This window comes from Perognathus longimembris, chromosome 4 (assembly GCF_023159225.1).
Source record: "Perognathus longimembris pacificus isolate PPM17 chromosome 4, ASM2315922v1, whole genome shotgun sequence".
Classification (NCBI taxonomy): domain Eukaryota; kingdom Metazoa; phylum Chordata; class Mammalia; order Rodentia; family Heteromyidae; genus Perognathus; species Perognathus longimembris.
Genome location: NC_063164.1, coordinates 16,128,632 through 16,151,190, shown reverse-complemented (window position 1 = coordinate 16,151,190; position 22,559 = coordinate 16,128,632). Strand labels below are relative to the sequence as shown.

The 22,559-nt window shown below is 55.1% G+C and overlaps 1 protein-coding gene and 1 long non-coding RNA gene across 18 annotated transcripts in view; one reads left to right on the top strand and one right to left on the bottom strand.

Moving 5' to 3' along the window:
- Positions 1-22,559, bottom strand: part of Tns1 (tensin 1) — a 160,634-nt gene that overhangs the window by 67,926 nt on the left and 70,149 nt on the right. For 16 of the 17 annotated variants that reach the window (XM_048344790.1, XM_048344792.1, XM_048344781.1 and 13 more), the window contains 12 exons: positions 19,342-19,391; positions 17,267-17,438; positions 15,125-15,175; positions 14,086-14,208; positions 13,923-13,987; positions 13,045-13,128; positions 11,333-11,445; positions 10,546-10,606; positions 10,259-10,334; positions 9,232-9,361; positions 8,324-8,389; positions 7,116-7,232 (listed from right to left, as the gene is read on the bottom strand). In XM_048344790.1, the coding sequence (XP_048200747.1) occupies positions 7,116-7,232; positions 8,324-8,389; positions 9,232-9,361; positions 10,259-10,334; positions 10,546-10,606; positions 11,333-11,445; positions 13,045-13,128; positions 13,923-13,987; positions 14,086-14,208; positions 15,125-15,175; positions 17,267-17,438; positions 19,342-19,391 (1,108 nt within the window). Of the gene's footprint in view, positions 1-7,115; positions 7,233-8,323; positions 8,390-9,231; positions 9,362-10,258; positions 10,335-10,545; positions 10,607-11,332; positions 11,446-13,044; positions 13,129-13,922; positions 13,988-14,085; positions 14,209-15,124; positions 15,176-17,266; positions 17,439-19,341; positions 19,392-20,875; positions 21,653-22,559 lie in introns of those variants that run through there. The other variant, XM_048344789.1, reaches the window with a different exon arrangement.
- LOC125350318 lies at positions 3,750-6,317 on the top strand. Its single transcript, XR_007210715.1, has 3 exons — positions 3,750-4,065; positions 5,148-5,152; positions 6,304-6,317. It is a non-coding gene; the product is annotated as an uncharacterized LOC125350318 (long non-coding RNA).

Genomic DNA, 22,559 nt, shown 5'->3' with positions numbered 1-22,559 from the left:
GTATCCAACATCCTGGATTAGAGAAAAGCAGATCAGGTCTGCAGCAAACTGCCTTAACTGTACATCCACCAGGATGGTAAGAGTCCCCAAGGCCCAAAACAACAAAGAAGCTGGAGCCCCCTTCCTCCTCCTCCTCACCCTTTCCTCTGTGTCTGGAATGCAAAGTAACATGGTCACATTAGAAAACAGTCCAGCAGCTCCTTCAATGACTAGACACAGAGTTCCCAAAGAACCCAGAAAATGCCATCCATAGCCAAAAAAGAACAATGAAACCATACATTCACACGAAACCTCGTCCATCAAGCCAAAGGATCATCCTGTGATCATGAACACAGGACATGGCCCAATGGAATATTACTCAGCAGTAAAAATGAACAAAGTGCTACTACAGGCTATAGCATGAATACATTCTGAAAGAAAGCATTATGCTAAATGAAAGGGGAAAAAAAAAAACACAGAAGGCCATACATCGCATAATTCTATTTAGAAACAATGACCAGCAGAGACCAATCTATAGAAACAGAAAGCAAACTAGGGTCTGGGGTGGGGGACAGACATAGGAGGTGAGGGCTACCAGGGATGAGCTTTCTTTTGGGTTTGATAAAGATACTCTAAAATGATGGTGATAACTGTACAACCCTATATAGACTAAATCCGCTGAGATATGTGGGTCACTTTAAAAAGTGGAATTTGAAATTATATCAAGTCAGGTATGGCAGCTCACATCTGTGATCGCAGCTACTTGGGAGGTAGGGCTTGGATCACCTATTCCAAGGTAAGCTGGGCAAAACATGGATGTGATTTCCCCATCTGAACAGAAAAGGCTGGGAGGGGGGGGCCCTTGTCCTCACAAGCCACAATGGGAAGTGTGAACGGAAGGATCACATTCAAGGATGGCCCCAGCAAAAAAGTAAGAGTATATCACAAAACAAAACAAGCAAGCAAATGAAACACGACCAGCACCGGAAGGGCTGAAGCACAGCTCCAGTGGTAGAACAGCTGCTTAGCAAACGGAAGACTCCTCAGTTCAACCCCAGCGTCACCTTCCAAAAAAATCAATCAAGACAGCCACTGAACAGTTGTTGTTTTTTTTAATAGAAAAAGGAGATGGCCAAAGCCTATCCCGTGGCTCTCATCTACACCCCCCTACACATGCACTTATGCGCGCGCACACACGCGCGCACACACACACACACACACACACACGGAAAGTGTAAGAAGGACAGGAAGTAGACACGGGAGGGCACTCGGGAGGTGTGCAGTTTGAACACAGCTCTGCCTTCCCCAAGGCAGCTCAAGATGGACAGGAGCACGCTGCCCTTAAGGGACAGGACAGCCAGAGAACTGGGGCACTGCCCCGCTGGCCATCCAGGTCCCAGTCACCGAGGCCAGGAACGCCACAAGTCCCCCGTGGGCCAACAGGAAGAGCCAAGTGCTGTCCAGGATAGCCACAGCAGGAGCCAGAGACCTGCAGGAGGGGCCTGGGGGGGAGGGGAGCAGGGGGTGGTGGGCATCTGGACAGAGCTTGAGCACCCATCATCCGTCAAGAGGGAACTATGAGTGATGGGAAGTGGGAGGGCTCCAAAACACCCCCAAAAGTGCTCCACCACCACCATCATCATCACCATCAATAAGCACCAGCATCCCATCACCACCATCACCACCATCATCAGGAAGCCCCCTTAAGGAATTCGTCCTCTTTAATTCACGGATTACAAATAAAACCAAGGAGACGTAGTTTTTCTAAGGTCACACAGCAGGTTGATGTCAGAAGCCAGTCTCCTGACTCCCAAAAAGTAGGACTTCCGGAATGCAGCCAGCTACCAACAGCTCTTAGGGAATGGAGGGGAAAGGAGGACCCCAAATCATGTCTTGGGGAGAGATAGGCACTTCTGCCAGCACAACGTGTGCCAAGCATTAGGCTGGCTTTCTCTACTGAATTTCACTGAACCCCAAGCAAAAACCCTATAAGGAAGGTACCTACTGACTGCTACCGTACCCATATCATAGACGAGGCATTTGGTCTCCAAACTCCCAAACAACTTCTTCAAGGATCACAGCTCCAAACAGAGCTTCCTCCCTGTCATCTGACCCTAGACCTCACACTCATAACTCCAACGGCAGAGGTGGCTCAGTTAACCTTATTTCTAGTTTTCCTTCCACACACAATTTCTCTGCCCCTCTTTAAAGTCAGGTCGCAAAAATGTGTGGCTCGTTTTGGCCAAGGAAACGGAAGCAGCAGGAGAGGCAGCAGTTCCGCACGGAGGCAGTGTTCGCACCACGGTGGCAGCAATCATGGAAGCATCCGCCTCGGCCACTGGTACCATAACAGAGGCCCCCATTCACCCTCACCGCTGAGTAGCATGGGTGAGAAATGCGCAGTGCTGGGTGAAGCCGCTGCAGGTGGCTTTGAAGAAATGAGCTCCAAGAAAAGAGCAGAAATGCTGTCCCAACTTCTCACCAAAGACGACTCATAGCCAAAGGGCTACTGAAGATGCCCAGAGACCAAATCCCACCACTGGATCACGGCCTTCTAGAATCATGCCTACTCAGGAGGTTGAGATCTAAGGATCACAGCTGGAAGCCAGTCCAGGCAGACAAATCTCTGAGACTCTTATCTCTGGTTTAAAAAAAAAAAACCCAGAAGAGGAGCTGTGGTTAAAGTGGTAGAGCACCTGCCTGAGTGAAAAAAAAAAAATAAGGAACAGCACAAGACCCTGAGTTCAAGCACCAAAAATAAATGAACAAAAGAGGCCCTATCTCCTGATTTACAAGCCCGTGTCGGTCCTACACCTGTCTCTCCATCTCCCTGTAGATCAGCTTCTCTCTGCCTGTTTGCTATATGTGGTTCCCTCTCTCTTCACCCTAAAACGAAAGCAGAGTCCTTGGAGGAGCCCGCCGCCGTAGATGCCATCAGAGCGGGGATCCTGGCACCAGGTGGTAGAGGGAGGAGGACCCCATCCCTCTCCTCCACCCCTCTTCCCAGGGTAGGGAAGACCTCCACTCACAGGCCCCCAAGGCTGAAAAGCTCAGGCACAAAACCGATTCCACCTGTCACCAGCCCTGGCTCTCTTGGGCAGCCAGTGGGGAGCAAAGACTGGGCTTGTGGGCACCAGTGAGGGTGGAGAGGGGCCCTCAGCACCTTCGCCAGACCTGGGGCCTGCCATCTCCCTTCATCATCTTCCCACCTCAGCATCAGCTTCTCTATCCCCGATCCTCTTAGCGCTGGGTACCTTCCTTTCCCTTAAGTCATGACTTGCTCTAAGTGCTTGATCCCCCCCCACCCCCGCCCCACCCCGCCCCGCCCCGGGGCTCAGGAAATGGGAGTGAGCCGGTAGGCAGGGAGGTCAGCTTCTGGCTGCTCAGAGTCAGGGGCAGCCTCCATCCCACTCTTAAGAGCTTGCTTCCGAGAAGGCTGGCCCTGGAACGCTCTGAAGGAATCTGGAAGCTGTTCTATGCAGCATAGGCAAAATAAATAAATAAATAAATAACAACAAAAAAAACCCACAGCCCCACTCCCTGCCCCCCTCAAGGGGTGCTGGGACCAAGACTCAGGACTCAGAACTCAGGCCAAGAATCTAATGGGGCTCCTGGAGGCTCGATGTGTGGTGTCAGCCAGGGCGCTGAGCTGGCAGGCAGAGGCAGTGCTCCCAGACCTTCCGTCCGCCCCGTCACAGCTCCATGGAGCTCTGGAAGTTCCTCCCCAGGGATGAGGGGCTTAACCGATCCCCCTCCAGGTTACATGCCAGAGCCCTGACCCAGAACACCACTGCACAAACGGAGGGTGCTGCGATGGGCCCTGCTTCAACATGGCGGCTATCCTTACAAGAAGAGTCCATCAGGGCACCGTCACACAGATGGGGGGACACGTGCAGACAAGGGGCCAAGGCAGCAGGAGACAGAAACCAATCTACTGCCACCTCCCAACCCTCCTGGCCTGGGGTGTCCCGTGACAGCTGCCTGGCTGACTAGGCCCAAGTGTGGGCTCTCCTAGAGGGTGGGTGCTCCTCCCTCCTGACCTCCTCCTGACCTATGCCTGCTGCCCTCAGCTTTATCTCCTTCCTCGTAAGAGCCCCATGGCTGGATGGTGGCCGAAAAGAAACCCCCTGAACGAACTCACTCACTCCGCATGTGCATGGAGTCGGTGGGTGGCCTGGCTAAGCTAACGTCAAAGTAGGTGTCATATGTGGGGGCGGCCCTGCCCCTGAGCAAGTCCTTTGTGGTGGCACAAGGGCTTGATATCCGGCCTAAAAACAAAGAGGTTAGAGGTGCTGCTCCCCACAGCGGCCCCCACCCTGGACACTATGGACCAAGTGGTGGGATTCACAGAGGGACAGACACTGACCAAGCTCAGCAAGCACCCAGGCGTGGTCATAGGAGACCAGTAGCCAGATACAGGCCCAAGCAGCAGGGTGGCCGTCAGCATGGCACTCCCCACCTGGGACTGCTCCTGAATAGCCTGGCAGATCTGGCAGGCACTCAACCATCTGTGGCTAGTTCTCCATCTGGGTAGGAGGACAGTGCCCGCCCCATACAGGGGGCAGCCATCGAGAGTTCTTGGCAGGCAGGAGGCAGCTCGACACACTGGTGCATGGTGAGTCCAGGCCTTCTCCCTTATGATCCTAAGGTACACAGTCACTACTGTGACTGACTGATCACAGTCACTACTGTGTGTGTGTCAGGGACTCAAGTAGAAACACCACAGGCAGCCGCTCCCCAGCTCCTGCTTCCCACAAGGCACCCCAAAAGGATTGGCTGCTGAGCGCTGGTGGCTCATGCTTATAATCCTAGCTACTTAGGAGGCGGAGATCTGAGGATCACCGTTCAAAGCCATCCTGAGCAGGAGAGTCTCTGAGACTCTTACCAGCAGTTAACCACCCAGAAGCCAGAAAAGGAGTTGCGGGTCAAGTGGTAGAGTACCAGCCTTGAGCACAAAAGCTCAGAGATAGCACCCAGGCCACGAGTTCAAGGCCTAGGACTGGCTGAAGCCAGCAACCCGAGGCTCCAGTGGGCAGCACTTTGCTCTGAGACCATGCTCCTGACCTCTGCACTTGGCTGCGAGAACACAGGGCAGTGGGTAGGATCTGTGTTCACACACAAGTGAAGACCAGAGAGGGTGGAGCCTTCGGGCAAAACCCAAAGGCAAGACCCTGTGTGTCACAGGGTCAGCCTGGGGTCTGCACCTGGGTCAGGCTTTGTAGTACTCAGACTCACCCACCGCACCAAAGGCCTGCAGTCCGCAGACCCCATCTAGAATCTCTGCAGAGAGCGGGCAAAGCCACCCGGGATACCCCATCACAGTGACCGCTCTGCACAGCCATGCTCCCTTCCACGCCCCAAGTCATGCCATCTCCAGTACCCTGGAATCTCAACGGTTAAGTGCCTTATCCCTGCTCACACGTGAGGAAACTGAGGCAGATGCACTGTCCAACTTGGGAGCCGCACTCACTTCCCTCTCATCCGTAGCCAGCTCCAGGAGCTTGACCAAGAGACTGTCCCTGCTCCTACAGCTGTGTCTAGCTCCTCCCATTCCTGCTGGGGCACGCCCACCAGCGGGCAACCCGGAGCCACGGGAGGGGCAGAGGGTGGGCTGTGCACTGGCGGCTGTCCCAGCTCAGCAGGCCAGGCCAGGGAAGAGAAGGGGCTAGCCGGGCATGAGCAGCTCACTCTCCAGGCACGGAGCCAGCTTCTCAGCCTCCAGACAGGAGCCCCTCTGTCCTGGTGCAATGAGATGACCTTTAACTGGCCAAAGGTCACACTGGCTCCATTCCCCCTTCTGGGAGAGCAGATCAGAAGGGTGGGGAGGAAGAGCCAGGGGCAGGAGAGCAAGGCCAGGGTTCCCTCCATGCGAGCCTCCCCTCTCCTCTCTCCTCTTGCTCTGTTTGTCTGTGCTCCTTCCTTCCTTCCTTCAAGCCCCCTCCTTCCTTCTGGCCCTTCGTTATTTTACCTTTGATTTGCCTGGCACTCTGTAGTTCCCTCAGTGTTTTTTACATTTATCATCACATTGAATCTGCACCAGGGAAGAGACAGGGAGGCATTAAAAATTCCTTCCAATTGCCAAGTGTTCTTGTTAAAAATGCAAACATTCCAGAACTAAGAATGAGGCTGTGGCCACAAGCTTCAGCGAATTCATTTCGGTGTCTGCTTCCTCCAGACCCCCCACTCCCGCACCAGGGGATGGACGGGGTGCAGGGGCTCACCAACTGAGAAGCGAAGAAGGCAGCCCCAGAAGGGGCCGGAAGCTCTGGGGGCAGGCATGAGGACACAGCCCCTATTCTGCAATGCTGCCCTTGAAGGCGGCAGCCTCACTGCATCCTAGGTTCTAGTCCAATCAGCCTCAATCTTCCCACCTCTCTGAAATCTATTGCTCATTCTGCTGCCTCCGCCAGAAGGCTTTCAAAATGGAGTCATGAAATCCAAACCTTACTTGAGGAAGGCTAGCCAGCGCTCCTCAGCCCGAGTCCTCCCTTCCCCAGGAAGGCCACATGGCCCGGAGCTCCAGCTCCAAGCCTTTAACCCTGGGCAAAAACAGGAGAGCTTACCTTTAAAAAAAAAATAACAATAACTGAAGCAAAAATAAGGGTGTGGGATGAGACTCAAGTGGCAGAAGGCTCGCTAGACAAGTGCTAGGCCCTGAGTTCAAATCATAGTACCAAAACATAAAAAAAAATGAAAGACTCCTGGGCTCTGGGCTCTGGGCAAGCTCGTTGTGGGTAGGCTTGCATTCCCAAGCTCCATTCCTGCCCTGTGCAGCCTGACAGAAACACAGAGAGCTCCCCAAGTCCCAGCCGACCATCCACAATAATGTTAGGCTTTGTAGCTCCATGAAACACGCACAGATCTCAATTCCATGGCCTCGGTGGCTTTGATTCCAGCTCCCAAATACTTTCTTTGGCTATTGATGAAAGCCCAGAGGCCCCCAGTGCTCTGATCTCGGAGAATGCAGGCACAAGCCTGAAGAAACCCAACAGAGGCTTTGAAAGAAATATAGCAAGGGGGGCTGGAGGCAGTATCAGGAGTTCTGCTTAAGGCCACCTCCTCCACGGAGCCCTCTCTCCAAGAGAACCAGGGCCGTGCAGTTCCAAGACGGCTGGAAGTCCCTGGTCCCCACCTACCCTCCATGCCATCCTCACGGTGCCCACTGAAGTTGTCGTAGGAGTCCCAGCGAATGAGGGGGTCGGAGGTGTTGTAGTCCACAGACACGCTCGGCCCGTTCTCCAGGTGCTCCATGCCTGAGTGGGACCAGAAATGAGGCGGGGGGAGATGGTGTGGGGGAGAGGGAAGAAGGGATCAGTGGCTGGAAACACAGAACGCCAACAAGCACCCCACAGATGTTCCAGAGGGACTTCCCTGTTCCTGAGCATGGTACGACCAGGCTGGGAGCTGGGCCTGGGTAGGGAACCCACTGCGGCCCTGAACTCACCCCTGGGTCAGAGGGCAAATCAGGACAGGACACTGAAGAAGGGAGACCCTCTCAAGACAACAGGACACCCCCTCCCCGACCACCAGGGTCGTCTGTCTCTTTCTTCTCTTCTGGGGCCTCTAAGGCCAAGGAGCAACACACCTGCCCTGGAGCCTGGAGATGGGTATGGGACGGGCTTGTCATGAGCTGCCTGGGGCCAGGACAGCAGAGAAAGCACAGCCTTGACATGGGGAGGTCACAGAGCCCCTCAAAGGGCTTAAAATGTCCTCCACTCCAGACAGACACCTCAAGGGAGCGGCTGAGTCTCCTCCTCATCCTCAGAGAGCTGGCTGACCAGAGGGAGCTAACTTTTTCTGGCTTGGCAGTCCTTTCTTTCGCCTATGCAGCGGGTCTCTGCCTATAACTTATCTTCATCTCCTCTCATGATATTTTCAAATAAGATGAACAACTGGTCCCTGTATTTAGGCTGGAGGCTTAAAGCTATTATTAAATTGGCCTTTGAGGTTGAATCACCTCAGTTCTCATAAATAACCCTCCTTCACCAGCACCTTCGAGCGGCTGGCCTGGCTATCCCTTCCACTCAGCAAGGCCCTGAGTCTCTGAATATAACCAGGTGGTGACTTAATGGGACCAGAACAGTTTATCCAAGCCAGTGCCTCTCTGTCAGCTTTTTGTATTTCGGGGGGGGGGGGCTGCTTACAATCCAGAGTTTAAGCCACTGGTTCCTGCTTAGTGAGGGAGGGGTCCATTGTGACCCGAGCTCCCTGTCTTCTGGCCCACCTCCCAATCACAGGCAACTTGGTATATGTAGAGCCGACTAATGGCAGGATGGGAGGAGCAAGAGGGACAGGTGAGGATGGAGGGAAGGGATGCAAGAACGATTCCAACTTTGTTGTATACCTTGAATTTTCTCTGGCCCGTAAGAAAACACAAACTCCACTTTGCCGTATTCTGGAAATCGATCATCTACAAAAAATAATAATAATAATAATAAGGAAATGCAAAAACAAGCAATGAATTTCCAAAAAGGAGTCTAGAAAGAACTCTAAAAAATGAAGTCATAACCAGGCACCCGTGGCTGACATCTGATGACTGCAGTTCAAAGCCAGCTCATGTAGGGCAAAAGAGCTCAGGGATAGTGCCCATGCCCTGAGTTCAAGCCTCGCAACTAACCACAAAGAAAAATGAAGTCATATGTATATATGGCTAATAATAATAATTAACATGTTTATATTTGTGTTTGTATATACAAACGCATAATGAAATCATAGCTCCTGCCCACCCTAACGCCAGCGCTCTTTGCCTGAAGTAACCACTGCAGGCAAAGTGCAATCGGTCTACTATTTGAGCCCCGGCCCCAGCCCTTTTTGCTTTCGTTTGTTTTGTAGCGATGGGTTCATCTTGCACTTTATCGTAGGCCGGCCTCCGAGGGAGACCCTCTGCCCTCCACCTCCTGAGAAGCGGGGATCACAGGCATGCGGGCCCCGGCACAAGGCTGAAGAAGTGACTGCCCACAGGTCACACTGGACCAAGTGGAGGGCAGGATGAAGGAGAGGGATGTAGGGCAAAGAAGAGGTAGAGGGTCCAGAGCAGCCCAGGCTTCAGGGGGAATGACTGCAGCCTGAAGCCCCACGCGACCCCAATCATAATTCTGTTCTAATTTCCGGTCAGTTCCCTCCCACGTCACCAGGAACACCCCAACACCTAGATGGTGTTGATGGTGGAGCTCATAATGTAGGAACCCACCACTGTATCTCCTCACCCTGGGCTCTGCTCCGAGCCACCGCAGCCCTGCCCAGGAAGCCCACCTTTGAAGGCATCATCAAGGTCCTCCTTCCCAAACACAACTCCCAAGTCATGGATGGCACAGGTGTGGAACTGCACGCGAAAGATGACATCCCGGGCTGGGCTGCGGAACTTCTTGTGGTAGCACTTCAGCTGAGGGAGGGAAGGGAACAAGGGTTGGGGAGACAGGTCCCAGAGAGCCTTCTGATTGGCTCCACGGAACCCCAAGCTTCTCCCAAACCCATGATCAAGAGGTCACCAACACAACACAGGAGCTCAGAGCTCTCTGAGGAAATTTTTAGAATAGCCAAGGGGCCAATCCGGGATTTTCTGCACTGGTGGCTGACATCTGTAATCCTAGCTACTCAGGAGGCTGAGATCTGAGGATCAAAGTTCAAAGCCAGCTTAAGAAGGAAAGTCTAAACTACTCATAAAAGCTCAGAAGTGGAGTTGTGGCTCAAGTGGTAGAGGGCTAGCTGTGAGCAAAACAACAACACCTAGGCCCTGAGCTCAAGCCCCAGGACAGACACCCTCAAAAAGGAAAAAAAGAAAAGGACTTTGGGTTAGTTACATTATCTTTTTCACTCCGGGTTTCAGGCTTCTGATGCGTTCCTTGTTTGATTTGGTGAGCTATTGAGAAGTTCAGTTGACTTACTCATGTTAAGTAAATGTCACAATCTATTTTAAGAAAGAATCAGCACAGTTCCCCAAACCTGTCCATGTCACATGATGCTCATTTGCTAATAACTTGATTCAATGAATGTAATGAAACCAACAGCGTTTAAACTGTCTTTACAAAGTATAATTAAATGAGATATTAGAGAAAAGGAAAAGGAAAGACAGCTGAGTAGTTCCCAGAGAAAGGACACCAAATCCAGGGCAGGAGAGGGGACCAAGGAAGGCTATTGGAGGCTGAGCAGCCTTGCAGGACCTAGGAGCCCAGAATTCCAAGCCCCACAGCCCACCAGGAAAGGCCACCATGTCCCCAGGGGAGGAGAGGGGCGCAGGAAGAGAGAGAAGAGGTACACAGAAAAGGAAGTTGGTGCTCACCAAGATGTCTCCCTTCAGGAGCAGTCCCGGTTCAATGGTGATACAGATGCTGGTCTGGCTGTCTCCGGGGATGTTGCTGGGGGGGAGAGGCGGGCGGAGGGAGAGGGTTACAGTGGGGTGTGGGGCATCATGCTTTCCCCACCGCCCGGCCATACAGAGCTGCTGGGACCCCTCGCTCCCTTCCTTCCCCAGCACTCTTGGGAAGAAGAGGTGTGGGCAGCCTTGGCTCCCCCACTCCTATATCCCCAGCCTGGGCTTTCGACACTCGGCTTCCATGGGTCACTCACTAGATGCCCGATGTGTAGACAGGCTGCATGGCTTGGTAGATGCGGAGAAATGGCCGACACCCTGTCAGAGAGGGGTGGATGTTAGCTAAGAAGCACAGACTATGGGAGGGAAAGGAGAAGACAGAGTGAAGGAAGAGAGAGAATGGAAGGGAGACAGGAATGGGGGGGAGAGAAAAGAAAGAAGGAGAAAAGGGGGAGAAATGCTAGCTTTTCATTTGTAAGGCATTCTAACTTGACAAGACATTGCTCCAACTACCACTAGATTCTGTACGGAGACCACTTTGCAGATGAATGGACTATAATCCTACCTGCCTACCTGGGAGGCCAAGATTGGAAGGAAGCCACAGTTCCAGACCACGCTGGGCAAAACAGAGTTTGTGTGAGGCCCTGGGTTCAAATTCCAGTGCCATCAAAAAATTTAAATTTAAAACATAGGGACTTGGAATGTGGCTTAGCAGTAGACTGCTTGCCTAGTGTTCCCAAAGCCCTGGGTTCGATTCCTCAGCACCACATAAACAGAAAGCGTGGGAAGTGGAGCTGTGGCTCAAGAGGTAGAGTGCTAGCCTTGAGCAAAAAGGAAGCCAGGGATAGTGCTCAGGCCCTGAGTTCAAACCCCAGGACTGGTAACATTTAAAAAAAAATAGTCAAGAAGTGATGCATTTGAAAAGCCAACACAAGCCTTCGGACCCCACAGTCTTCAGACATCCTTACCACCCCATCCTGCCTCCTAAGACAAGGAGAAGGACAGCCAGATGGCCAGAAGGAAGGGGAGGGCTAGGGCGGTTACCTCCTTTAGACTCAAAGTTGGGGATGCCGTGCATGATGACGTGATGCAGAAACAGGGGCTTGTTGTTCATTTTGATGGAGCCGGAGAGCAGGCCGCTGAAGTAATGCACATACCTGCCATGGAGAAAGGGCAGCTTCAGGGAGGGGTCTGGATTGGCACAGAGTCGCTCCCTGTCCTCATTTCAGCAAGAATAATACCCAGAGCAGGACTACTTCCTCCCTGCCTGCTTGGAGTCTCAGGAAGAAAATCAAAACCAAGTCTGGAATACAGACAGACCTACCTGCAGCTGGACCAGGCCAGGGCGCCCACTTGGGGTTCTGCAGCGCCCCCTGGTGGTCTCTTCCCTGCCTCACTCCCAGCCCAGGGAGCCCTCCACAGACACAAATCCTCCCCACTTCCCTGACCCCCACAGGCCTCGCCAGCTGCTCACTTCTGTACAAGTCAAGCTTACGGACTAGCGAGCATCGCCGATCACTTCAAACTGAGCCCACCAAGCCTATGCTTATTCTTGTCCCAAGTTTATACTTCTGTTTTGGTTCTGCCCTGACATACCCCCCAGACACAGGGTCATCCAGAAAGTAATTACCGCTTCATCAATAATTACAGTTCTTCATGCCACGCTAACACACGTGGGGGCCCCCTCTGTATCAGCCTCTTCACTTGGGGTTGGGGATGACTAACTTCCAACAGGTATCTTATCGCTAAAGGGCAACAACCCATGATTCTTTTCCCAAAGATTTTACTGTGCAAAGGAAGGCCTGGCATACTTGCCTTCCTTACAGACAAAAAGGGGAAATTAGGTCCCGAAAGGGACATTGGACTCTCCAAGGCACAGAAAGAACGCACCAGGTTTGGGGTGGGAGGGAAAGAAAGAGGTCTGGGCCCCAGTGCATCCACTTGAACTAAGGCTCAAGCATTTTGCTGTAGATTGATTGGCACTTCCTCTCTTCCTGATTGGCCAAGGAACACCCACCTGAGACGGACAGACCAACCAGATACAGCCTGAGGCTCCTGGGAAGCTAAAACAGCTCTATGAAAAGGGTGGGGCCGGAAATGCAAGACCATGACAGTATTTTCCCCTTCCTTCCCCAGGCTCCTTGGCACACCTCCAGGCCCACAGGCCTGGGTCCCTGAGCCTGGGTGGAGCCACAATAATCTGATGGGCAGCCCAGCTCCTATTCAGGCCCCTGCCCAGCCCCCAGTCCCATTACTTAAACCGGAAACCTGGAATGGCAGGTTCCCATCAGATCCCCCTACTGGTGCCAACAGGATAGTCTGTGTGCTGGGGACAATGAGTCAGAGGGAGGGTGACAATGAATGGGGGAGCTGCAGGCAAAGCTGTCCCTCTGCCCCTCCCTCCCTGTTCTCCTTTCTGTCAGCTGCCCCCATTCCCTGTTAGCCACACTGACAGGAGAGTGGAAAGAGAGTGGCCACAAACATAGGAAACCGAATGGCTGCACTTTCACCTGTGGGCAGATAGAGCGGCCCACCCTCAGCAGGCACAGCACCAAGAAGGAGCTGCAAGCAGGTGTGTGTGTCAGCTTTCTGGCAGAGGCCTGTGGGCACACACGTGGACTACAATGAAGGCCTCACCCTGAGGCCTACTCCAGGCAGTTCACCCCACTTAAGCAGCTGTTCCTTCTCCTGTGACAGCCATTTCCCCACTTACACACACACCACGCAGGCCCTGGGCTGCGAGCCCTAGGACTCACCTTCTCTGCGATGGCTGGCCGATGGGCACAATCTTATCTTCGTAGAACCGCTTCATGGCAAATCGATCGAGAGCCTGGTCCGCACTGTGGGGAGAGATGGACAGTCAGAGGAGCCAACTCCCACAGCCAAGAGTTCCTTGTCTTTTCAGTCCTGCTCCTTTAGACCTGAAGAACCTCAGCCACAGTGCCGGATGAGAGGGGGGAAAATTTCCAGCCATGTGGTTACTGAGAGCTTTTGGCTCAGCCTGGGCCACCACCAACCCCAATCTTCCATTTATTAACTGCGACCTTTCGTGCTCCTGAACTATCACCTGTCAGATGACGGTGATAATCACACCTTCCTCTGAGGTTTGGTGGAGAGTGAGGTTAACACCTGAAAAGCTGGGGGCACACAGTAGGCCCACAGGGAGTGCTCCCCACTGAGCAAAGGCGACTCTGGACTGGGTTTCCAAAGACACAATCTCTGCACAAAGTACCTTGTCAGTCCTCACAGAGTGCTGGAGAGACCACACTGAAGAAAAAGGACGGTTCACATGGTAGCTCCTCCATCCTCACTGCCCACCTCTCCTCCCTGCTCACCCAGTGAGTGAACCACAGGGTAGCTGGACAAGTGGCCCCCAGAAGCTGCTAGTTGGGGCGCCCCCCCCCATCGCTTCCCCAACCAGGGCCCTAGAGATTGGTATCAACTCTACTTCCTGCAGCCATGGGTTCTCAGGCTCTGCCTCAGAGCTGTGGGCAGGTGCCTTCTCCTATCCTGGGGCCTCCTGTGCCCCTCGAGGCCTCAGACCCCCTCTACCTGGTCCTCCCACCCCAAGCAAGGCAGGAACCATGATGGCCGGGACGGTGTCACTGTGCAGAAGGCAGGCTGGGGCCCTGACCTGGCAGAGATGTTGCTGTAATGCATGTAAGCCGCAATGACCACTCCGATCCTGCCTCGGTTTCCCTGAAAGAGAACACAAAGCTTTTCTTTTCGTTCTCAGGCAGGCCCTGCTGCCCCAGAGCGATTCCGGACACAGGGAAGGGGCAGGGCGGCACGCTCACCTTGTTGTGTAGGACCACGACGTTGTGAGGGTCGGCGTTGAGCCACGTGTCCATGGCCTTGCAAACGCTGCAGATCTTCTCCAGCGCCGGGGTGTGCAGGTCAGGCCAGCCAAACTCCAGGACCTGTGTGGCCAGCCAAGAGTGAGGAGAGGATGGGCCAACAGGCCGGCCGGGGCAGCACCTCCAGCAGCCAGGCCTGGGCTCCTGTCCTGCTCCTCAGCCCTTCTGGGAAGCAGGCAAAGGCCACCAGCCTGGCCTGGAGCCCCCAGGCCTCAAGCTCAAGCTCCACACAGACTCGTGGGGTGGGGGGGTGGGGGGGTTCATGAAATCCCAGCCCCTCTCTTAGCCTTGACCTTCAAGCCTGAACTGCAGAGGGCCCCAATCCAGCCCTCCAGTTCCTCCCGTACAGCTTGAGGGCAAAGGAAGAAGAGGAAAGAGCCTCCTGGCGCTCACAGATCTCCACAACCTGGTCATATGAGCCATTTGTTTGGGGGTCCAGGCTAAGAGGACACAGGGTGACTCTCAGCATCAGCTTCCGGTTCCTCAAGCCCTTTCTAAACGCACAGTGTGTCAACTAAAGGAGCCTCTGCTTGGGCCCACACAGTACACGTTTACCAGCTGTCCACTTTGTATTATAGCATGAGACCAGAATCCAGGAGAGACAGAGTGAATGGAGGACATGGGGGCAGAGGCAAAGCCTACTGCCAAACTCCATACAACCCACTAGGCAAGCAATGCCAGCACAGGCTGCGGGAACCGCTTGAATGTAAAAACTAAAAATCTCCCTCCTCCAGCTGCAGCCCAGCCCAGGTGCTCCCTGGAGGAGGGCCTGGGAGAGAAATGGCTGCAGGCAGCTTTGAGTCCTGGAATTTGCATAATGGAAACAGCCCCTGTGTTGGAGTTCCTGTTCCTGCTATAAGGTAGCACCTGAACTTGGAATAGGCTTTTCTAACTTTTCTCTGTGATTTCAGAGGGGGAACCCCCATTCTCCTGCTCTTCCCAACAAGGTGAAGTCACCCCCAAACAGCCACAGGCTCACCTTGGTGTGAAGCTTCGTGATGTCAGGTCTCCGCTCAGAGAGGTTAAACAGCTAAAAGGACAGAAGGGACGCAGGAGGTGAGGGCAAGGAGAAGCGGCAAGGAGACCTCCCCCTCCGCCCCCACCCCCCACCCCCGTCACTCAGAGATGGGGGTGTCATTTCCAGCTCCTCTAACCCCTGAAATGGCCAGGCAGAGCCGCACAGAGACTCCCCCGTCCCCAGCCAGGGCACCAGGGCACCAGGCCACAGGCTAGACAGAAGCACTTGGATCTCCTGTGCCACCTGTTCCTCCTTCCCTGACAGAAATGCTGCCCATCTCCCGACACAGGCTGCCCAACGAGGTCAAGGATAGGAAACAAGAGGGTGTTGATTTTTACTTTTTTGTGGTTCTGTTTGTTTTCTGGTTTTCCCCTTTATCACAAGGACTTTATATGCTTGATCTCTGTACTTTTCGTCTTGCATGTAAGTGTATCTGAGTTGGGGATGAGAAGGAAACACAGAAATGGGGCGGGGGGAGAAGCAGTGAACTAATTCGGCAGTGATACTCACTAGACACTATGTTGGAAAAGAATGATACAACTTGGGAGAAGGGGGTGCCAGGAGGGGAAAATCTAGGAGAAAAAAGTTACCTGACTGCAACTGTAACCCCTCTGTACATCACCTTTCCAACAAAAATTAAAAAAAAAAAAAATGAAGAAGCCAGAGGGGTGTGAGGCCACACCCCTCATCGATGACCACGCCCCTTAGAGTGGTCGCGCCCCTCATGGATGACCACGCCCCTTAGAGTAGCCACGCCCCTCCTGAGCAGGGAGCTTGATGGAAGGTGAGCACAGACAGAACCCCACTGGCGGTATGGATGGCCAGAATGTGACCATCTCTGGTGTCCACTTTCCACTTTGACTTTAGAACCATCACGTAATAATGCGACTTCCCTGTCCTAGACACCCTCCATCAGAGGGTGCAAAGCATCCTGGGGAGGGGGGCACCCTCTCAGACCTGGGCACACCTCTCCCAGTACCCCTCAGTGCCCAGCCACACCCCTTGGGAAGCCCCTGTTCCCAGGGCTCCTCCCGCCGCTCCATGAGGGTGAGCACAGCTGCCCATCTCCATCTACTGTCAGGAGACACCAAGGCCACCGTGTCACCACCTGGGAGAAGAGAGGACAGCCGGGCCTGGGATGGACAGGACAGAGAGAGCCACGATAACACAGTGACCCCCCTGAATCCTGTACTCCTGGAATCAGGTGGGAACTTAAGGGACTTCTAGGCCACTCCTGGGACCCATATTACATGAAGAATGGCTGCCAGTCAGTGAGCACCCACCACCTGCCAGCCCATGCCAAGGACTTTGCATGTGACAGCTGGCTTCCTCCGCTCAGAAGCCGGGTGAGGTGAGGAGCGTACCAGAGCTGCTCTGCGGCTCAGTGACACAGAAGGGCCAAGATCACATCATTCACAAGTGGAGTCAGGATCTGAACCCAGGACTTCCTGATGTTTAAAGCCACTTTCTTAACACAGCCCCAACACAGCTACTGGATGGGTTTCTGTGGTAAGATGAAAGTGTCCCCCAAAATTCATGTCCACTCGAACTTCACAATATGATCATAGTTAAAAGGGTCTCTAATGTTTGATTCTCCTGGGTTTAGGGTGGTCCTGGATCTGACCATGGAGGCCCTAATAACAAGAAGAGAGGGCACGGGGAGTGTCCCAGGGAGGATGGCAGCGGAGAAAGGTGATGGGTGACAAGCCAGGAGTGCCCAGTGCCACCTGAAGCCAGGAAGAGGCAAGGAGAGAGAGTCAACCCTCGAGGATCCTCAAGGAACTTGATCCTGGGATGCCTTGGTTCCAGACTTCTAACCTCCAGCCCTGAGACGCAGGACATGCATGGCCACGTGTTCCTGCTGCCCTGGGAGACTCACACAGCCGCCCCCCCGCCCCCCCCAGCTCCTCTCCAACACCTGACGACAGTGCTTTTGGCTGGCACCTGAGTCAGCCACATGGATCTCCATGGACCTGAGCCATACCCTGGGGCTGGCAGTAGGTCACACCCTTCCTGCATCAAAGGCACATCCCCTGGCCACACGTCACGTGGCCTCAGATGACGCCTGAGGCCCCCAGGGCAGCAGAGGCTCAGCTCTCTTACCAGGTAGCTGCCCCCGTGCTTGGACTTGAGCATGTGCGCCACCTCGCGGAGGTTGCTGCGGAAGTTGTCCTCGTTGGCCGTGCTGGGGAAGGACACGGCAATGATCCTCTCCGTGACATACACCAGGTCCAGCTCACAGCTGTCCTCCACTGTCCGGCTAACGCTCATGTTTCTAGGGAGACAGAGAGCCAGCGGGCGGGGCAGGGTGTCAGATCAGCATCCAGCCCCAGGGTGAGCTTCAGAGGCCTGTACCCTGCCATTCAAGACGAGATGTGAGAGCCCCATAACCAACCAGGGACCCCGGCAGATCCCCAGCCCAGGGCCAAAGCCAGAGGCTCCCATAAGAAGAAGCCCGTGCCAGGGACTGAGAGTACGCCAGACACAGCAAGCGGGGCCAGGGCTGATGAGGACCGGAAACGGCATCAGAGGAGCGGTGAGGATGAGTCTCATGTCAGGCCAGGACCTGCCCAATCAGGAACCAATGGATCCAGGAGAGGAAGAAGGGCCTGGACTGGTGCTCCCCGCCCCTCCCCCCCCATGCACCCTTCCCCTGCTTCCCTATGGGCGGGCAGGAGGCCTCTCAGGAAAGGGGGCAGAGCTCAGGTGAGCTGTCCACTGAGTTCTCCAGGTCAGCCAGACCACAGGGAGTGCTCCAGCGCTCCCTCAGGCAGGCCGATGCTGCCCTCGGCCCCCAGCTCTCCCCGACGCCTGCTGCTGGAGCTGCTTCTTGGCTGGGGCCACCCTGCTTTCTAAGGGCCCAGGAGTCCTGAGGGCGTTGATGGGCTGCTGCAGATGGCAGCAGTAGGCAGGTCCTGGAGAGATGGGCTCCCGGGGAGCTAAATGTCTGGATGAAGGGAGCCAGGGGCCTCGCCGCTCACGCATCTCCTGGCTTTTCTCCCATGGGAGGGGAAATCTAGAGATGGACCCTTGAGATGGACCCCAGGACCTCGGATGGGCTTGGCAAGTGCCACACCCCAGCTCACCTCCTCTATCTAACTGGGCAACTCTCTAATTCCATTCTGCCTCCACTATAACAGCACAAAACTGAGACTAGGGAGGTCCCTAGAACTGGTGACCACAGGCCTGTGGCAGAGGAGCCTAGAAGAATACAGACCTTCAGGGTCTGTATACAGGCCAGGGATGAGCTATGGCTTCCTCCAGGTGGGATGAGTGACAGTGGAGACCTCATACATGCACAGACATCCTGAACATGGGGACACCTGGGCAGGGTCCTGGAACATATTCAGCCTCCCCTCCCACACGCTCCAGAGCCGCTCTGGGAAGAGCTCTGGGGAGGGACTGCATTGTCAGAAAACTGATAAACCCAGTATTTGTCTTACCCGGGGAGTGAGAGGGGACGTGGTGTTGCACTGGGTGGTGACAGGCCTGGGTGGGCCAGCCTGGGGTCCTGAGCTCTGACCTGCCCCCGCCCTCAGGCTGGGTCCCAGGGAAGGCAGACCAGTGCCACCAGCTGGACGAGGTCTGCATTGCATCCTGGTCAGCCCACCCCAGGCCTGCTCCTGGCTACAGGGCAGGCAAGGGGTCTTCTAAAGAGCCGCCATCTCTGTGGGCAGCTGGCAGCTGAGCCAGAACCACCAGATGCCTCTGCCACCCACTGGGGCTGGCGTACTGACTCATGATGAGACAGAGAGGGAGGCAGACCGAGCCACAGAACCTGGCTATAGTCCAAAAGGACTGGATTGCACAGGACACAGGGCCCCTGGGCACCCCGTTCCCACGTGGAGAACTTTCTTCTCACACACAAGGCCCCACCGTCAGAAAGCCCACCTTCTAAGAACAAGAATCCAGTACAGGCCTGGCGGCAGCCAGCCCTTAACACTTCCTCAACCAGCACCCTACAGAGCTCATGCAGGTCAATAAAGAACCCAGCTCCAGGTCTGGCTTAGAGCTAGTGCTCACTTGACAAGACGCCAAAGGCCGTTCACCCCAACCCTCTCACAGTGGCTTCCTGCCTTCAGTCCTGGGGACCCCTCCTGACCAAGCGTGACTGGAGAACACCCACAGGGGACCTCACTGCCTGCCTCCTCTCTCCACACCCTGTGGGCCAGGCATACCTGATGGGCTGCAGCTGGGGCTGGAGATTCGGGGTGACTCTGGCGCCGCCCTGGGAAAGAGAGAGGGGACACAGCATTACGGGGAGGGGGGAACCGTGCGAAGAGAGCAGTGAAGATGAGTCCACAGGATCAATTAGGGGTGCTGCCACATACAGATCTGGCTCCCTCCCCTGCCAACATTCCAGCCCTGCCACCCTGCCACCTGAGGCCAGAAGCCAGGGGTGCCAGTCCCACCCTGCCCCCTGTGGGCACGCCTGCCCCTGTGCAAGCCCCAGGGAGGATGCAAGGAAGAACTCCCCGATTCCAAGAAACGCCCCCACCGGGGCTGAGGCACACCCCGTTCACAGTCACTGAATCCGTCCTGACTCACTGGGACACGGTGGTGCTAACCCCTCGTACAAAACACGATCGCAGCCACACACGCCGAGGATAACAACAGTGACAGCCTCCCCAGCTCCCCTCCCCTCCTCAAAAGCAGTGACAGCGAGTCGTTTGATCGAGTTTTGAGAGGGCAAGCAGGAGTAGAATAGGGTCAAAGCACATCCTAGGCGCATATATAAAGGTCATCCTTGGGAGGCAGAAATCTGGACAATCACGGTTCAAGACCAGCCCAGGCAAAAAGCTACAGACACCCCATCTCAACCAACAAACTAGGAATGGTGGTAAGTAACATCTATAGCCCCAGCTATGAGGAAGACACAGGTAAGCAGATGAAGATCTGAGGCCAACTGGGGCAATTAAAAAAAAAAAAAGCTATATCCAAAAACTAAAGGGCTGGAGGTGTGGCTCAAGTGGAAGAGCACCTGCCTAGTAAGTAGTTCAGTCCCCAGTACCACTAAAAATAATCATTAATTATCATCTCACAAATGTTTTGAGCCAAAAGAGCTGAGCATAGCATAAAAAACAGAATCAAGGGCTCTGGCAATGGGGCAGGCTTCTAAAGCCCCCCCAGGTCTGTGAGTCCAGCTACTGGACTCCAGTTCTCAAGGCTGTTGGTTGTACAAAATTCAGAAAACGGCTCCCAAGCAGGTGGCCCAAACCAAACTCCCCAGGGCAGTGGGTGAGGGTGGGGGGCCTCTGAGCTCTGAACCCCTGCATCATGCTGGGGACCCCCTGAGCCTTGAGCAAAGGGACCCCACAGGGGATCACCTCTGATCTGAGGATTGCGGTTCAAAGCCAGCCAGGAGGGCAGGAAAGTCCTTGAGGCTCTTACCTCCAATTAACTACCAATGAGCCAGAAGCAAAGCTGTGGCTCAAGTGGTAGAGTGCGAGCCTTGAGCAAAAAAAAAAAAAAAAAAAAAAAAAAACTCCGAGACAGTGCCCAGACCCTGAGTTCAAACCCCAGGACCAGCACAAAAGAAGGGTGGAGGAAAGTCACTGCACCCTCCAGAAATGGAAACTCTGCCGCGCAGCCCAGCAGCCAGGTATCCCAATATCCACCCCCATGACTCAGGGTCGGATGCTCTTACCTCCTGGGGGAGACCACACCACGGTCTACCAAGGAGGAAGGACACAGAGGCACAGAGCGACTCACCCCCAAATCCCTGGGAAGCTGCTGGCCGCGCAGGATTCGCACTCAGACCTGCGCTGGACCACAGGCCCTCTGTTGGTGCCACTGTGCGCACAAGGCAAGGGAGGGGGCTCCGAGGGAAGCTTGGAGCAGCTCACTCGGGCGGCTTCCCCATCCAGCCTCCCAGGAGGCTGGCAAGAGAGTCCCTGCCTGCCTGGGCCGCTGGGGGCTCTGCACAGCTCAGCAGGAGGACAGCTGCAGCAAGCAGGAAGGAGGCTAGTGGGACTGCTGGGTGGAAAGTTCCTCCGTCTCCCAGTTGTGCTGGCCCCGAGGACTTGGGGTTGCATGAGTCAGGCGAGGGGGGTGGAGGCGAGCTGGTTTGCAAACCCCAAACCAGACCGTGCCAAAGCTATCCACCCAGAGGAAGGCAGAAACCCAACACTTCATCCATCCCACTCTGCCGGGGCCCTGATGAGGCGGCCCTGACTCTCCCCAGGCCCCGGGCCCTGCTCCAGGCCCCAGGGCCACCCTGCTATAAATAGCTCCTTGGGCTCCATCTGCCACTGGTCCACAGCCACCCTGGAGGAAGCCAGCCACAGCTGCTGAGAACAACTGGAGGCCACCGTGAAGCCGACGCTCGCTGGAGGTGGGGCCACGCCGCCTGGGGCCAGGCGAGGGAGCCAGAGAGCCAGGACAGACGGCAGACCCGGCTGGGCTGGGGAGCGGGGAGCCACAGAGGCAAAGGGAGAGAGAGGAGGGCAGGCCAGAGCCCTGGCCTCTCCACACATGACCACACCCCACATTCCTTACAGCCCCTCCACCCCCACCACCCCCCCAAAAAAAGCCAGAGAAGATAAATAAAAACTTGGCCCAAAGGGAGTCTGGCCGCACCGCCTCCAGAGGTGATAAGGGAGGCCACGGCTGGCTCTGCGCCACCAGGACAGAAAGGCAAAGGAGGAAGCTGTCCGGGACAGCGACCCCACCCCAAAGGAGGGGGACGGACAGACGGACGAACAGCTGGACAGCTGGACAGACTGCCAGCCCCTGATGAATCACCGAGCTGCGCTCTAACTGCTGGGGCTTCCTGTTTTCTACAGTGTGTGTGGGGGGGGGGGGGGGGGGGGTTGGTTGGCATATGACTAGCAACAAGCAGACACATTTGGGGGGGGGACATAGCTGAGGAATGGGGCCCACGGGCACCCTGGGAGATCTCGGGGACCCCCAAAGGCTACTGTGTCTCCTGCATCTGCATCATCTCCTGCTGAGGCTCGTTAGCAGAGAGGGTAAGTTGAGGCTTCTGCGCCAATCTGCACCACCCATCGTGGCTCCCACTCCCCCCCACCGAGGGGGTAACTGTGGGCAGGGACCGCACTGTGTGGCTCCCTGCAGCCAGGCTGCAGAGGCCTCAAGCCCCCAACCTCCCAGGGCTAGAACCCCATAGTGAGGACACTCAGGAGCAGAGCCATCGGGGGACCGGGGGGTGCCTGGCAGCTCAGCCTTCATTGGCCCATCTGTAAAATGGGCACAGCACAGAACTCCTCAGATTCCCCTGCCCACCCCACTGAGAGCTCTAAGGAACAACTTTATTTTTAGAAGGAAAAATAAATAAAATAAGCTCTCCGCTCTACCTACCTACAATCCTATTCTTTTCCTCTCTGGGGATTTCAAAGCCCTTAACCTATTTAGAACTTCCTCCCAGCTCCTCCCA